Raw genomic sequence first — 17,850 nt, 5'->3', positions numbered from 1 at the left:
TTTAGTAGAAATGAAGGGAATAAGTAGGTCTGCTGTGCTAAATAAAGAAACAAACTCGCTGAATTACGGATTAAAGTGAGCGGACCCTCTGCTTTTGGAGGGGCCTCCCAGAGAGAGGGGCCTCATCAGGGCAGTGGCGGACAATTTGTCTTCAGCTACTGAGAACAGGTCACATAATATACTGAGCTGAGGAACAGTGGCTGTTACTGCAGGCACATGGAACAGTCTCCAATATATTTTTACACTTACAGCAGGAGCTAAATTACACAAATACATCTCCTCCAAGCACAAAGCAGAACTCGGAGGGGAGGCACGTACAGTCCTACAGTCGTATACATGTTTATCTGAGCTGCAGTTTATTCGGTCTGATGAAGAGTGTTCTCGATATGTCATAGCACACAGGTGAGAATTATAGAGCCCATATAATGGAAAACTGAACGTTTCTTGCTTTTTTTTAAATAAAGGAGTGTGATGCACATAAACAGACCAAACCGTTCACTCCATGTAGGGAAAGTAAGCTGCAAATACAGCCTGTTCAAAAACTACTCATTGCTTTTGCGATGTCACGAAAACCAACACATTATGATATCCACCTATTCAGCTTACAGCAGTTTAGCTCCACCCACTCACACTGAAGCTATAAGGAGTGTTTAAGCTTGGACTCCTTTCTGAATGAAGCACCGTGCACCTCCTCATATCCCTGTCAGGGCCCATATCATGGAAAAACTGAATTTTCTCTGCTTTTTTTGAGTTTGTATGTAGTAAACATTGTTAAAGTTCCACTCAAAGGCCCACATTTACAAACTAACCTAAAAGACTAAATTGTTTTTGTGAAAGGCATGAATACAACGTGCTCCATTATTTCCGTGAGCCTCGTTCTCCATCCTACTGAGCAGAAAAGGAGAGTTTACAACCCACTCAGTGTCTGTGTTTACACGCGAAGATTCCCGCCAATCTGATTGAATACATTCTGATTATAGATTAAGACTGAGGTGTTTATGCTCACTCTACTCAACACTCTGATAGAAAATCTCCGTTTACCTGCTCACTACAAGCAATCCGATCCAAAATGACGCACATGCGTAGAGTACAGCTTAGTGTTGATGTTACCATGACAACCAGCATCACGTGAGTCCAGTCAGAGTGAGATGAGCAGCAGTGAGCAGTGCTTGTGTTTTTAATTCCTTTAAAATGATGTCAGACTCAGGAAAACGTTCTTCACATGTCCTTATTAAAGAAGGCCGAGAGGAAGACGTCGTGTTCTGAGACACATAAGCTGGACGTCCGTCCCACCGCCACCTTTTAAAGATCAGAGCATAAACTTCTTCTCCTCTGCAGACCAGTTTCTGCTCCGCCATGTTGAACGTTATAAACTTTCACTACGACGCGACGAACATGAGCAGAACGGACTTAAACTTTCCGATAGGGAATGTAATCAGATACAGGTGTTTACACGGATATTATCCTTCTATTTACGGATTATTTACAGGATTACCCACCTCATTCAATCGGATAGAAATTGTATTCCGAATGGCTTCAATCGGACAAGCCTATTCTTATTGAGGTGTATACATGAACGTATTAAATTCCGATTGAGCTATTAGTCGGATTATTAACAGATTATCAGGCTGCATGTAAACGTGGCCACTGAAGACACTGCTATGTTTTGTACCAGGTGCGGTTTAAACGAGCAAACGTAATGTAATGTTTTTGGGTTAAATTGAAAGAAGTAGCATTACTGAGTATGGAAGATAAACACACACTAGAATATGGTGAGTGTGTGCTGCTGCTAGTGGCTCTGTAAAGCCTGAAATAATCATCTAAAAGTCAGAGGTACCAGAATGGATTTGGCAGGAGTTTTTGTACCACGTCATACGTCTTTACATGTTAACGTCACACGCACGGACTCAATGTTTAGGTCTCAAATGCAGAATCAACATTATACTGATGAAAAAATGATGACAATAGTAGATAATTCACTCACATCCTCAGAAGACGCGTCCTTCACCAGATTTTGACTGTGTTCTCTTTGAATTATCTCTGAACCTGCTTGTTAAAGTCAGATTCATCTGCTTGTGGGGGTCCGAAGCACAACCAACATTACAAAATGTTCTTCCTCCACTAATACGAGTGTCAACCAAGTTATAATCCAGGTGTCAAATGTTACTGTCTTACCCAAAAATCAGCTTTGTGTGAAAATAAATACAGATGACCGTTTGGATGCGGTCTGTTCCTCGTGTGTGCTGGTTAAGTCCTCCTCTGTCCTTCTCCATTAAACTGGACATCTCTGTAGAGTTTTTCCTGCTGGAGCTGCTGTTTTTTGATTGGTGAATCTTTTAAATTTAACCACGCTTCGTTATTATTGGTGTCTGAGCTGATACGCTCATAATTTATTTTTACTCTGTAACGTTATGAAAATTAAAGTAGCAAAGCAAAAGTATTTCATTAAAAATTAACTCAAGTAAAAGTACTATGATTTAATTCTACTCCAAAAAGTACCATTACAGGGAAAACTGTACTCAGTTACAGTAACGAGAGTAAATGTAATTTGATACTTACACCTCTGGCTTTGATTATATAGTGTTTCACGTTGACGGTATGTAGAATTCACTTAATGCCTTTCAGCTCAGGAGGGTGGGCGTTTACAATAGCAAAATCACCCCAGCAGCTTATTTCTCACTTGTGACACTGGGGGTGTTACAACCCAGCTGGAAATGCCAGCATACACTAGCATGGCTGGTCACCAGCAAAACAAGCTGTTGTGTTACGCTGTTCAGCAGCAATGGAAGTCTATATGCTGGTCACCAGCAAAACCAGCATATGTTGTGTTTTGGATGCTGGTATGCTGGTCAACCAGCATGACCCTGCTGGGTGACCAGCTAAACCAGCACCATATAAACCACAGACCACTGGTATGTGCTGTTTTTTTTTCAACAGGGAGCTTATCCTGTGTTCCAGTGTAATCCTACATCATATCTACTATAATTGCTATAATTCACCAGACAGAAAATAATAGTTCAGTTTCTAACCATCACTCTTATCCCAATGACAGTACAGCACCTCTGCTTAGCAGCTCGCGCCTATCCTGTATGTTATCACGGATATAATGTGGCTCGCGCGCACTGGTGATCTAACTGTGCTCGTGTCATGTGAGATCGTCCTACACAGGAGATTTGCCGTTACTTTGTCGCCATCTAGTGTTCAAATAGCGTATCTACTGGCGCGCCCTCGGACTACAATGACCACAACCCCCTGCGATCTGCGGTCTGCGTCTTATCGCGATGACACACAGGAAAGCATAAAGATGCACCCAATTAGAGCACAAAATATATCTTTTAAAGCAAAATAATGTAAAGATGTACGTTTAAATTATGTATTTTACGCCAGAACTAAGCTAGGCTACATCTCGGTATGCAACAGCGTTTAAGAAGCTTCACTGACTGTTCAGGAGAGTAGTTAAAGGGGAGCTCCACCGAGTTTTCACAATTTCTACATAATTAAATGTATAAGATGTAAACCAAGTCATTCAGGGTGGTTTGGTGTGAAATGCTCCGTTCTAGGGGAAACTTGCCGAGTCAGAATTGTTCACAGTGGTGGTGATAGGAACCAGACGTCCACCTCTAAAAGCTCCCTCACAGAAAGTTATTATATGAAATGGTTATGAATACACTTCCTGGTGTCCGACACAGTCGTTTTACGGTAGTTATGTACAAACGTTTTGGCCTAAAATGTCTTGTTAATCTGTTTATTTTAATCCGTTCATGGCGGAGGGGTACATGCAGGGTGTTGTAAAGCAAAATAGTCCCCAAAGAACGTTTTCCCAGATTTGTGACTGTTCCATCACCAGCATTACATATAAAAAAAAAAACTTGGAGAGTGATTTGGTTTTGATAGAAAATAAAATGGATATATTTGTGTTGTAGTCATAGTGACGCCTGGTTCCTATCATCACCACTGTAAAGACATCTGAGTCTCCACAATGAACCATTTCACACCAAACCACTCCGAACGACTTTGTTTACATCGCAAAGACGGAATCCTGCACAAATTTTGAAAAACCGGTGGAGTTCTCCTTTAACGTTAGAAGTGGTTTTGTTCGTCCCTGTTTAGACTATTCTGAGCTGTTTCCGTCCTCGCTGACTGTTAGGTACTATAACTCATCTTCATGAATGCAGAACTAACCCTTAACAGAGGAGAAATTTACAATGAAATAAGTCCCCAACCTGCAAAATACCGACAAATCATTCGTTTTAGCTCAAACTTTGGCCAACTATTGTAAAAGCAGACGTTCTGAGAATGTTTTACGATCCTATCAGGTGGTTTTGGAGATTTAAGACCGAAAAAAAACAACCAGCAATTCAGTCCCTGGTGACTTTTATTTTGTCACAGTAACGTATGTTTTTTGTTTTCGAGCAGCATGAGTTGTTCTGACCTGACAGAAACAGGCTGTTCACATCCAGCGCTGTGGAGCAATTGTCAAAAACACATCTTAAAATATTATTAGGGGACTGTTTTTCCTATGTGGGACTAGTTGTGAAGATTTAAAACCGTCAGGAATCCGTTTCCCGGCAGTATTTTGTTTTTATTCAGTCAGATAAGTAGTACTCTTATGAAGCTGACAGTAACTCTGTTCAAACGGCCGAGCTCCGTGCCAACGCGATGACGTCAAAGCCGTGGCAACCACAATGCGATCTGTCTGTGCTCGCACACAACACGCCCTCAGCTCTGTGTTCACTTTCTCTATAAAAACTGCATTTAAAAAACGACAGATTTATTAACCCAAAAGCAGATTTGCTGCAGTTTTCTTAAACCCACGTTCCTTCGTCATTTTGGGCCGATAAACACGGCCTTCATTCACAGTGTGATGGGGGGAAAGAAGGTAAACAGTAAGGCTGGCCTGCCAGACTGCTGTAGGCTAAGCCTATCTGCTACTCAGTATTATCTATTCAGGAGGGACAGGCCTTTAAATCTAATGTCACCCATTAATTAATGCTTTTGGGAAGCCTGTACAGACTCGTTAGGGCTGTCACAATGCAGTTTATCCACCTGTCACCAAAAAAATCCCTCTATGCTTTCTTCATAAACCTGTCTCAGAGTCCTGCAGGCCTCCATGTGGTCATCTGGCAGTCATTTGCACTGATTCTGGATTAGAGCAGACTGTGATGGAGGTTTCTCCACCCTTGTGTCTGTATGAGCACTGTTTTGGCTTACACTGTATAATGCTGTCTCTCAGCTTCATAAGGAGCCTCTTGGTTAGTCAGCACGCACAGCGCCTCAGGCCAAAGCCGTAATAACATGCTCGCTCGCTCCATGCATGTTGGAAACATTAGACAGCTGGGTTGGAGAAAGTCTACATCAACCAAGGTCATTCAGGGAGATGACATAATGGTGTGGACTCAAGTGTTCTCATTCAAAGCAAGAAGCACTAGGCTTTCTAGAACTTACAGCACTTTGTATGTCAGTTTACTGTAATGTTCCAGGAATTGGCACCCCTTAGAACCAGCAACCTTCTGCAGCCAATGGCATTAATTACAATATGTGATCAGCACAGTGATTGTGGTGGGCTCTACCTCCCTGACTACACTTGTAGTTCATCTTTGACTGTTGCACTATGAAAACATTGCCTCCTTTTGACTCCCAAAAGTGGTAAAGACAGTGGTTCTATATAGAACCATGAACACTCAAAGAACCATTTGAATGCTTAAATTCACATTCTCCATGATGTAAATCTCCCTTCTGGCGATGCATCTTGAAGGTGGGAGGATTTTTGAACCTACAAGTGCCTTAAGGGTGGGCTGTTTGATTTTACATCCTGCTACACTTAAAAAGATGTTTCTTCAAGGGTTCTTTAGAAAATAAAATGGTTCATGAACACTCAAAGAACCCTTTGCACGATTAAAATCATAAAATAGTTCTTCAGATTGATGGAAGATGTATGAATGTGCTGTAGATGGGTCTATATAGAACCTTTTTTTAAAAAAGGGTTCTATATAGCACTCAAAATTGTTACAAGCTTGACACCATAACAATAGAAGAATCCTTTTTGGTGCTACATAGAACCATTTTCAAAAATATTCTATATAGGACCATCTACAGCACATTCTCCATCACTCAGAAGAACACTTTCATGATACAAAGGGTTCTTGGAGTGTTCATGGTTCTATATAGAACCATTTTCTTTACTAAAGACCCCTTGAAGCACCATCATTTTTAAGAGTGTAGCTGGCTAATGCAGAAGGAAGCCAGACAGCAAGAAAGCTGAATTTCACATTTGTATTTTTCTGTGTTTATTAGCCTGTATTAGTGACTACGTTAGCAGTCAAAATGTCTGTATTGCAGTTGGGGTTGTGTGACATACTTGCGCAATGCATTCTGGGAGCTGTAGTGAGAGAGCATTGATGAATGAAAAACACAAAAAGGATTCAAAGCTGTGAGTTCCATCAAACCGATGAGGCTGAATGGTGCAGTTCTGCACTACAGAATATTAAAGTGTAACAGACCTTTCATTTCTACAGCCCCCTTCATACATTGCAGTCTAGACTCTCCTCGGTGGGTGGCGGGTCATTCAGTGCCGTGCTCCGAGCTGCGGAACTGTAAACCCCAGTATCTACACCTCCATTTTATCTTTGAAACTGAAGTGAGGACTTTGGATTTTACTCAAAGCTAGTCCCGCTTCTCTACTTCATAGTGCATTTCAGTTTGTGTGTTTAGTTTGGTAAATCTGGAGCCAGTAAAGCATCATTAAATAGTAAGGTAACCAAATCAACAGTAGAGTAAAGTAATGTGCTGTCTACACTTGAAAAAAGGGTAATTATCCTAAATCTAGTCTATGTATCTAATAGACTTCATCTTGTAAACAGGCTTAAACAAGTAAAAATATCATAAGTGAAATAATCCTATAATAAGCTTAGAACCATCTCAACATGAGAAAATTTAGGTATACTGACTAGAGTCAAGATCATTTCACTTGCCAAGACAATGTGATAAGGTTAACGGTACGCATCCCTTTGCAACTTCGCCTGGCCACATCCTGTTCATTTCAGTGGAGAGCTCTGCTATTTTGCCTTATGGAGAAAAAGTGAGGCACATTTCAACTTTATGCGAATGAGCGTGGACGCTGCACTGTTCTTCACAATTGGAAAACATAACTTTCTCCAGAATTAGGTGCAACAGCGGCTCCCTTTCTCTTCTTTGAATCTATGACAATTTTACCTAATAATGAAATTATTGATGAAAACATCTTAAATTTAGCCAACATATCTACTTTTTCTCATTATGAGATCGCTGCAATGATGTTATAAGATTATTCAACATACTTCTTGATGTTTTTGCTTCTATTCAGCGGTTTTATCCTGTGAAAGTGTCTTATTTCATTGGCAGATCATTTTACTTTTGCTTATTTAAAGAAATAATGTTTAAAACATGAAATGATCTGCCAATGGAATAAGACACTTTCATAAAATGAAATGACTTAAAACAAGTAAAAATGTCTAGAAATAAGCTAAATAATCTTATATATAAGATTATTCAATATAATAGTCTCCTAACGAGAAATATTAGATATACTGACTGCATTTAAGATATCATTTTTTGCAGTGTTTATACTTAAAGATTTGGAAGGAAGACGTTCATTTGGGTGTAGTTTACATGGTTTGAGTGGATTATTAAATCATACAGAGCTCTAACGCTTGCTAAGGTAGCTAGCTTGCTAGTGAGACTGAGCAAGCTAATGTTCTAGCATGTGTGGATGACTTTTCTGAAGATTATAAAAGCATTACAGCATCTATATGTTAGTAAGCCTCCATGCAACAGCAAACAGCGTATCAGATTATGTTCAAATCGGATCCTTTGTTTCTATAATGCCATAGGGATGGTCATCAGCGGCTAACAGGGCGAGAAAAGGTGCAAGGAACGCGTGCCACGACAGTTACTGTAGCGTTCCATTGACAGTTCTGAGGAGTCAGACTTTTCATTGCTTCAGTTTTTTAACAGGTCAGTTGTAGATGAGAAACGATACATCTGAGACATGTTAGCTGCGATCCAAGCACTAGGCTGTGGTCCAGGTGGGCTACATGTCTAGACCACTATGTCATTGAAGGCTGTTCCAATCAGAAGGATCCTTGGAATACAGCTGAGAAATTCAGCCTACTTTCTGACCATTTTTGAGGACGCTAACAGAGTATCCTTTACAGTCTTCTGCTTCATATAATTATTTGCACACATCTGGCACATCTGAGAAAATTCAATAGAAATGCATATTCAAGTATATCATACACTGTTTCTTCAGATCTGTATCTGTTTTAAAGGATGTAAATTGAATGCAGGAAGTTAAATACACATGTTTTCATGCGAGTTGAACAGTTTTTAGCTTGTTGGACAGCGTTTAAAGCTGCACTATTTATAATAATTGTGTTAAAATTGATAGAAATAGCATTAATGAGTAGGAGAAAAAAACATGGTGTGTATGCTGCTGTAATGCCTGAAATAATAACTGAAAAGTCAAGTCAGATTTCATGAGAGGTTTTAGGGTCATGTCATACGTCTTTATGTATACGTAAGTCACACCACAGACACAAAAAGAAGGTCCAGCTCGTGTTTAGATCTCAAATGCTGCAAAATCAACATTATGCTGGTGAAGATGTGATGACAGTAGTAGACAATTCACTCACATCCTCAGAGGACACCTCCTTCACCACGTTTTTAACTGAGTTCTCTTTGAGATTCTCTTTCAAAGCGTTCACAATCACCAGATTCATCCGCTCTGGGAAAGGGTCTGAAGCAAACCCACGTTACAAAATGTTCACCTGCACCCTGCATGCAATTACACGTTTCCACCAGAGAGGTCTCCAAATCCCCAAAACATACATAGTGCAGCTTTAATTATAAACTAATTTGTGTGGTCATCCTGCCACATTACATCATTCACAACAATGTTTTGTTTGCCAGCTTACTATCATTTATAGTATTTTCTTCGTGGCTCATTTTGGCCATGGTGGGCCATTCCACTTTGCATTATGCAGTGCATATTTTCTTTAGCAGAAAAATGGGTGTAGTCTTCTTTGTGTATGCTTTTGCTTCCAGGGTTTGGCACAATACTACCAGCAGTGGTTGGGCAATTTGCTGTTCACTACGCTCTTAAAAATAAATGAGTTTAGAACCACTATTTTACCTAGAACTGCATGCCCAAACCAAAAACCATTTAGGACCCTTTATTTTTAAAAGTGTAGAAAATTGAACCAACCTAAACTTTGTCACACAACAAAGCAAGCTTTGTGCTTGTGTTAGCATTCGCAGCTTTCACTGCTGTCTTTTCTTTCGTTGCTTCCTGCCACCAGATTTTGAACTAGTGGCTGAAAATGCCTTTAGCAAAGCTGTTGTGTATATAATAGTAAAATTTTAAATGTAGGCTTCAATGTGTGGCCTAAACTACAACCAAAATTCGTTCCATTTAGTGCATTTAATTGTGTGAAGAGTTGCAGTGTTTACCAGTGTGGAATAAATTGGCTTCTTTTGGTGGTGCAGGGACTTGAATTTGCGTCTGTGGGTAAGAGATGCTACGGTGTCCCTGGTTTCGTGGGAAACAGAGTGGCATGCTCTGGGTTGCAACCTGGGGAGAATTCCCCTCATGGACAGGTCAAGCTTTCTCTCCAGCAGCAGAGACAAAAAGGCCTTTGTGGTCCCTGATATGAATCTCAATGCCCCTCTTTCTAAGCCTCCTCTCCTTACCCAGGCCACAGAAATCGCAGAGAAGAAGGGTCCGATGAGAAAAACACAAGCCCGAAACAGAGGGGCGTCAGTAGCTTTAGCGCTCGCAAGGCTGCTTTGTGTGATGGCGTTTGCCTGGTGAGAGCCATTTCTTCCACAATGCTGTAGAAATGAAAACGATCTCTGATGCCAGGCTGTATTTGTCTCTCCGTCCTTCTTTGCACTTGTTACGATGCCAGGAAACGTTCTAGAGAGTCAGAATTGTTCACAGTGGTGGTGATAGGAACCAGACGTCTGCTTCTAAAAGCTCCCCCACAGACAGTTATTACACTATACGTTGCCTGAGGCTTGAGAAATTGATTTAATGACAGATTTGAGATAAGCTTTTGGGCTAAAACGTATATTTTTATTCATTTATGGTTGGAGGGACATGCGGGTCATTGTGAGGCAAAATAGTCCCCAAAGAAAATGCATTTTTACAGTTTTATCACTGTTTAAAAATCATCATTACATATAAAAACTCGGAAGACACATGTAGGCTCACTGGTGGCTCTGGACAGTAAATACAAGTCTACATTTGTGTTGTAGTCATGGTGACCCCTGGTTCCTATCACCTCCACTGTAAAGAGTCTCTACAATGAACCATTTCACACCAAACCACTCTGAATGACTTTGTTTACATTTCAACCACCGAATTATGCAAAAGTGAAATTCCCCTTTAAACGGTCCCTGTTGATGGCGAATATATATGTGGACGTGGTCACTGTGCAACATGTCCACCCTCTGCTGCACTTGGACACAGATGCCACGCTCTACAGGCTAAAGGAAGTGCCCACTTCCCCCGTCCATGCCAGCCAAGGGAAACTCGCATTCTGGCTCGGCATCAAAGAGCACAGCCATCGGAGCCCTGCTGCTGTGTGTAAACAGCATAACCGGACCCCCACACACACGGACGCCCCGAGCGAGGCCTGCTCGTGCCAACCCTAAGCAGCCCGGCCTTCGCAGGGCTTTCACATAGCAGCACAGGGCCAGCCTTGAGAAGGAGGGGAACATCAGAGGTGTCATCATTCCAGTTTAGACCTAAAAGAGAACTAACAAAGCTGCCTCAGGGAGGAGGTCCTGGACCTCGGTGGTGAGACTGGTGTGGACAACTGAGTGTGAACGGCAAGCTTATTCTGGGAGACCCAGTTTGAGACCTGAGACACACCTCAGTCTCACAGCGCCTCCCATGTAGCACACGACCAATAAATATGGGGACTTTAAAGATGAGCATAATGTAATGGATGTCTGTGGGCTTGGAATGTAGTCATGCTATGGCACACATGTGAAGCCTGCCTCTCTCTCTCTCTCTCTCTCTGACTGCCTCAAGTTCTCTGAATGACGTAATTAAGCAGGAACACTGGAGAGGAAAACCCAAAGCTACGCTGCCCTCACTCTCCTCTCACCTCAAACACCTGCACGCGCTTTGGCCTTCATTTATGATGGTGTTTACATTATACGTGCATCCGCGAGCCCATACCGCCCACCAGAACCAGTCCTGAGCGGCACCGCGGACGGCTGAGAGTTCGTACCTTGGTCATCGCAGGAATCCTCGGCGCTCGCGAGGTCTCCTCCTCCTCCTCCTTCTTCTTCTCCTCCTCCTCCTCCTCGTCTTCCTCCTCCTCCTCCTTCTCCCCCTCTTTCTCCTCCGCCGTCGTCTGGAGTTTTGCGTTTCTTCGACATGGGCGACCGCGACACGGGATGCTTCAGTCTCTCGTGCGACTCTTTCGCTCGCGCTCGCGGATCGAGGAGCGCGCGCTTGGCCCGGGTGGCGGGAAAAAACGGAAGGCGGGAGCGCGCGCGCGCTCCCCTCGCGCAGCCTCGGGAGTGGGCAGGTGCGCGGATGCGGGACGAGTTGCTTTACTACAAGAGGAGGAGGAGGGGGGGGGGTTAAGAGAAAAGAGGTAAAAGAAAAGAAAAGCAGCCACAAAAAACTGGATTTGGACGCGGAGCTCGTGCACAAGGCACTCGCTTTTAGGAGCGCGAGCCGCGGGGTCACGTCACGTGGGTCCGGGATTACCGTGCAGCGGGAAAATCCTGCTCTAAAACGTCCGTTTGCGCATCGCCTCAGCAGCCGGTCAGCAGCAGCAGCAGGAGGGACGGACAGCAGGTCTGAGCGCGAGCCCCACTCTCTCCCGTTCCCCCGCGCGGCTCTCGCGCACCGTCCACCGCTGGAAACACCTGTGGCACATCTGGCAGCACAGCTGCGCGTCTCATCGTCCCTCTGCAGCCTTCTGGCTCCTCTTCAGCCGCCGCCGCGTCCCTCTCGCTGTCGCGCCCCGGCTCATCGCCCCCCGCGCCCGTCTCGCGCTCTTCGCCCAACTTGTGGAGACGGTGGTGGCTCGCGCGCACCGGCATGGCACATCAACCGGCCGCTCTCAGCTGTTCCGCGCGTGCCCCCCCACCACCCCCGCCCCCTTTTCTCCTCCGCGTGAACACTCCTCTTTGTGTTGTTTTTGTTTTGGCTGCTGGGCGCGCGGCGCGGAGTTTATAGTTATGACTGCTATCAGTATTAATAACTGCTGTTATTACTGCTGTTGTTGTTCTCCGTCTGTGGGCAGGAGCGCGGCGCCGCGCGGCCACTCTGGACTTTTCCTTCCCATCAGCAGCAGCACGCGCGACCGGCTTTTCCCTTCACGGGCTCGTGACGTCAGCAAGCCTCCTCCGCACGCGGAGCCTGGCGGGAGTGAGAGATCAGAGCGAGGAGTTTACGCAAGCAGCGGGAGCCTTCACGCGCTGTACACGTCTGCTGGGGCGACGTCAGGAGAGGAGACAAAAGACAGAAAGAAGAGGGGACAAAAAAACAAAAAAACAAAAAACAAAAACACGCTGCAGCGTGCTGAGAACAACGTGCACGTCCTTCTGTGTGACATACGGCTTTAAAAAAAGATGGTTCTTCAAGGGTTCTTTAGTAAAGACAGTGGTTCTGTATAGAACCATGAACACTCGAAGAACCCTTTGCATGCTTAAAGGGTTGTTTGCATGGTGAAGAGGTTCTTCAGATTGTGTTGTATATGGTTCTTTTTTAAAAAGGGTTCCATATAGCAAATTGTTCTTTTGTCGTTGTGATGTCGAGCTTGTAAGAATAGAAGAACCCTTTTTGGTGCTATATAGAACCCTTTTACATATAATCATATAGAGCACATTCTCCATCAGTCTGAAGAACAATTTCACCATGCAAAGAACCATTTAATCATTCAAATGGTTCTTTGGGTGTTCATGATTCTAGATAGAACCACTGTCTTTACTAAAGAACCTTTGGAGAACCATCAAGGGTTCTTTGCACGGTCAAATGGTTCTTGAGACTGATGGAGAATGTGTTGTATATGGTTCCGTTTTGAAAAGGGTTCTATGGTTCTGCTATTGTATGTGTCGAGCTTGCGTACAATAGAAGAACCCTTTTTGGTGCTATATAGAACCAGTCTAAATAGAATTATACACGACACGTTCTCCACCAATCTGAAGAACAATTAACACCATGCAAAGAACTATTTAATCATGCAAACGTTTCTTTGAGTGTTCATGGCCCTAGATAGAACCACTGAGCCATCCAGGGTTCTTTGCACGAAGAAATGGTTCTTCAGACTGATGGACAATGTGCTGTATGTGAACTTCTTTGAAAAGGGTTCTATACAGCAGCAAGAAGGGTTCTTCTATTGTATACAACCCTGACATTGTAACCCTTTTTGGTGCTGTACAGAACCATATACAACACATTCTGCACCAACCTCACCATGCAAAGAACCTTTTAAGCATGCATATAGTTCTTTGAGTGTTCGTGGTTCCGTCTTCACTAAAGAACCCTTCAAGAACCATCTTTTTTTAGGAGTGTAGGCGAGCCTGCAACAGCTCATCTGACAGCAGAGTGGCAGAAAAAGCGCAGGAGATCTCGCAGACCGTGACCTAGAACAGACCAGCTGAAACCGCAGAAACGCACAAGAACGCAGGGAAAAAAAGGCTGCCTGATCTTCTCGCCCAGAACTAGAAGACATTTTCCAGAGTCAGAGTATCCGGAGAGCCCTAGATCTCCACTGACTCTCCCACACCGACTCCTGCAGCCTGCCTGTTTGTTTTATATGCAGCCTTCACATGCTGCCCGCGCCTGCTGAGTGGGGGAGCGACTCAAAGGGAGCAGAGAGGGAAACTGAATGTTCTCTTTATTAAAACCTCCCCAGTGTGTCTCACAGACCACCACTAAAGCGCTCGCGCGCTCCGAGGCGCCCCAGGATTTCCTGCAGACTGTCATTGTTTCACGCCGTTCAGCCGGAGTTGAGCGCTCACACCTGTTGAACGAGGAGGCTCAGTTTGTGGAGGCGACAAGAAGACTGCACATCTGCTCGGCAGAGCCGCGGATCTGAGTGAGTGAGTGTTTTAGAGAGAGAGACAGATAGAGAGAGAGGGGGTGGTGGGGGGGGGGTTCTGTTTTTTCTTCGCAGGCAGATGAATGGCGTGCACTCTGCTGACTGACTGGAGCGCAGAGCCGCAGACAGCTCAGGATTCCCTCTTTGATCCGGGATTTGAGGATCGCCAGTGAAACCCGTTTTGTTTCTCTGCGTTTTGACGGAGCTTTAGCGCCGCGTTTGCCCAAATGAGGGGAACTGGACAGATGCTAATTCCCCCCAGCGCTCTGCTCTAATGCCCTGCTAGTGTGTGTGTGTGTGTGCGTGTGTGTGTGTGTGTATGTGCGCATTTCACCCCCCCTCTCCTCCACTCACACACGCTCGCAGCTGCTGACGTCAAAGCTGCTTGCGTCAATGCTCGCTCTTTGACAGAAGGGGGGGAGCGAGGGGGGGGTGGTTCTCAGAGGATCCTAATGGGATTATTACCATCCCAAAGTGATTTTCAACGCCAGCGAAAAGCAGCAGCTTTCTTTCTTTCTCCTGCTCATTTGGTGATTTATATGCAAGGAAAAGGAAAGAAGAAAGAATGTGACCCACTAACGCTTAAAGGGCCCATATCATATATTTTTCTTGCGTTTATTTCTTGCATTCCAAAAAAACAGTAAATATTTTTTTAACAAGACATTTTCCAAACCCTCTTATCCCTGTGTGCCTTTAAAACTGACATGCAAATGAGCTCCACTCTCACTGGCTGCCTTCTGTTGTGCCTCTTTCAAAAAGCAGTCCAGGCTGAAACATTCCGTATAGCCTCACCTTGAGTGGGCGGAGCTAAACTGCTGTAGCCTGAATAGGCCGATATGTGTTGGTTTTTGTGACGTCACAGAAAGAGTGAATATAAAACAGGCTGTTTTGCAGCATCGTTTCCATATCTGGACTGAAGAGCGAATATGTTTTGAAATGTTACTTATCACATACTACACCAAGCTATTTTATTTAAAAAAAAAAAGTGGAGAAATCCTAGTTTTCCATAATATGGGTCCTTTAATGTGTTTTCATGCACATTCTCCTGACCTTTATATCCAGGTGCACATGCACTTTCGACAAACTATTCATTCATGCAAATGTGTCTTGAATAGGACCACCAGGGGATCAGGGACGGCTTGCTGTAATATTGGATGGTAGGGCTAAAAGGTTGTGCAAAACTTTGGTCAAATGACACATATGTTTAGAGGAAAACAGCAGCAGTATGTGATGAAAAGAACACCTTGCCAACTGTTAAGGATGGAAGTGGATCTATTACACTTTGGGGTTGTGTGGCAGCCTGTGATAAAGGAGATGTTGTGGGGACAGAGGGAAGAGAGGATTAAATATCTACGAAATCTAGATGCAAATGTGAGTCTATGAAGAGGTTGGATATTACAACAAAACAAAGATCTAAAACATAAGCTGCTTTTCCAATGCATGGTTCGTCTCAACTCGACTCGCCTGTAGTCTCTTTTGGTACCAGCTACTTTAGTTATAGTGTAGCTGGTCATTGTATAATTAATTAAGTGACTTATTAGTCCCACCACAGGGAAATTTCACCTCTGCATTTTCACCCCTCTGTGCAGTGAAACACCACATACACACTAGTGCACACACACACACTAGGGGGTAGTGAGCACACTTGCCTGGAGCGATGGGCAGCCCTATCTATGGTGCCCGGGGAGCAGTTAGGGGTTAGATGCCTTGCTCAGGGGCACTTCAGTCACGTACTGAAGGGGATCAAACCGGCAACCTTCCGGTCACAGTGCTGGTTCCCTAACCTCCAGCCCATGATCGCCCCACTATAGTGATGCCATATGAAACTGCCGTGGCGTGAAGGCAACAAATTTTGTTCAGAAGATGCTGATGACCAAGACAGAAGAGGAGAAATTGGGAAACACTATCAGTTCCGACAACAAGACGATTCTAGGTGCTCAAATGTGATGCAAGACAGTACTAACCTGGTAGCTAACATTAGCATGTGTTTAGGGTGATGGTGATGATTTTCTCTGTCCAATCAGTATTCTGCAGTTTTTCCACGTCACCTTTTGGTATCAGTTCAGCTCGGTTGGAACCTCGACGGAGGTGATACAAAAAATAGTAGCAGGTACCAGACTTGCCTAATGGGAATCCAAAAAAAGGCGAGTTACCAAAAAAAAACAGTGCTATGCAGTGGAAAAGCACTTTACATCAAAATCAACCATAAACTACTTAAAAAAAAGATAGATCAAGGTTTTGAAATGGCCCTCAGAGTCACCCGACTCAAATTATTAAGAACCTGGGGGTAGATTTTAAACATGTTCATTCAAGATGACAATTTTTTTTGAGCTACACTCATTTAGAATAGAAAGACCATCAGCAGGCAACAAAACACATTTTAATAGAAAGACTTAGCAGTCTAGGTTGTGATTTCAGCCAGAGGTTTTCTTACTAAGCACTGATTGAGGGGTGCCCAAACTTATGCATATAGCATATTTTCCATTTTTTTCAATATGTAAAACTCAAATATAAGGATCTTCAGAGTTGAAGTTAACTTCATTTCATGTAAAGTCAACAGAATTTAACAAGGGGTGCCTACAACTGTAGCACAGTGTGCAAAATACCCCATACTCTTAAAAAAGGATGGTGCTTCAAGGGTTCTTTAGTAAAGAAAAAGGTTCTATAAAGAACCATGAATACTCAAACCTTTCGCATGATTTGAGTTCTTTGCATAATAAAAGGGTTTGATGGAGAATGTGCTGTAGACAGTTCTATACAGAACCTTTTTGAAAATGGTTCTATATAGCACTCAAAAGGGTTCTTCTGTTGCAATGTCAAGCTTGTAACAATAGAAGAACCATTTTGGGTGCTATATAGAACCCCATTTCCCTTTTTAAAAACAGCTTAGAAGCAGAGTTCCTTATATGGGCATAACACTGACTACAGAGCAACTTCAGAGGTCTGTGGAGAATCCAGAGGGCATTTCTACTACATGTAGTACCAGAGAATTTCTAGCGAGGAGAACTGCCACTTAATGTTTTCCAGGTTTGCTTTTGTACAAAACTTATTTGTAAAAAGGTTCAAAATGCACTTGTTTTCTGAACACAGTACAGCATAAAACATTCAGCACTGCTGTTGTATTTCTGGACAGTTTCCAACTCCAGTTAAAGGTCTTTCTAACGGCGTCTTATGTGTGATTCATGACATCAGCAAGAGCAAGCTGCTTTACTCAGCCAATGAGCTGACCAGCTCAACAACTAATCAGCACTCAGTAGCAGTAATGACTGCCCCAAACCTGTTTGCTGTAGAAAAACTGAAAGTCATGGGAAAAGTTTTATAGATTTTTTAAAATATACATGCATCTACTTTCCCAAATTAAAGGAGAGTCTATGTGTAAAAGTGTTATGACCCCACATTTTGTCTATGGCGCTGTGGGATCAGTAACGTGGTATTAAAAGACTGAACTGGTGACGATGGGTTAAAAGCTGGAGGAACAGGCCGATAGAGATTCTGAAGCCAGTTTATTAAAAGCAACCTTAATAAAATTGTGCGGATACCTAGTACCACACTGGAAGACTCAAACTGTGGATGGTAGCAAAGAAAAGAACAAAAGAAAACCTAACCACGCTCGCCTATTCTGAAACAAAAGTACTTAGTCAACCTAAAGAAATGTAATCAAAAGTACATGTGGGGGTGCCCTCTGACCCTGGGAACTAGACAGAGTAGACATCTAAATGGCACAAATTTATAGGCGTGCCCCTCT

General features: G+C 43.4%; 1 protein-coding gene across 1 annotated transcript in view; it reads right to left on the bottom strand.

The window, feature by feature from the left end:
* Positions 1-11,429, bottom strand: part of pde10a (phosphodiesterase 10A) — a 188,394-nt gene extending 176,965 nt beyond the window's left edge. The window contains exon 1 of the mRNA XM_036573720.1: positions 11,277-11,429. Coding sequence (XP_036429613.1) covers positions 11,277-11,427 — 151 coding nt within the window. The 5' untranslated portion in view covers positions 11,428-11,429. The remainder of the gene's footprint in view (positions 1-11,276) is intronic.
* Between the last annotated feature and the right edge of the window lie 6,421 nt (positions 11,430-17,850).

Source organism: Colossoma macropomum, unplaced genomic scaffold (assembly GCF_904425465.1).
Source record: "Colossoma macropomum unplaced genomic scaffold, Colossoma_macropomum, whole genome shotgun sequence".
NCBI lineage: Eukaryota > Metazoa > Chordata > Actinopteri > Characiformes > Serrasalmidae > Colossoma > Colossoma macropomum.
The sequence above is the reverse complement of the archived record's forward strand: the minus strand, read 5'-3'. Positions and strand labels throughout refer to the sequence as shown.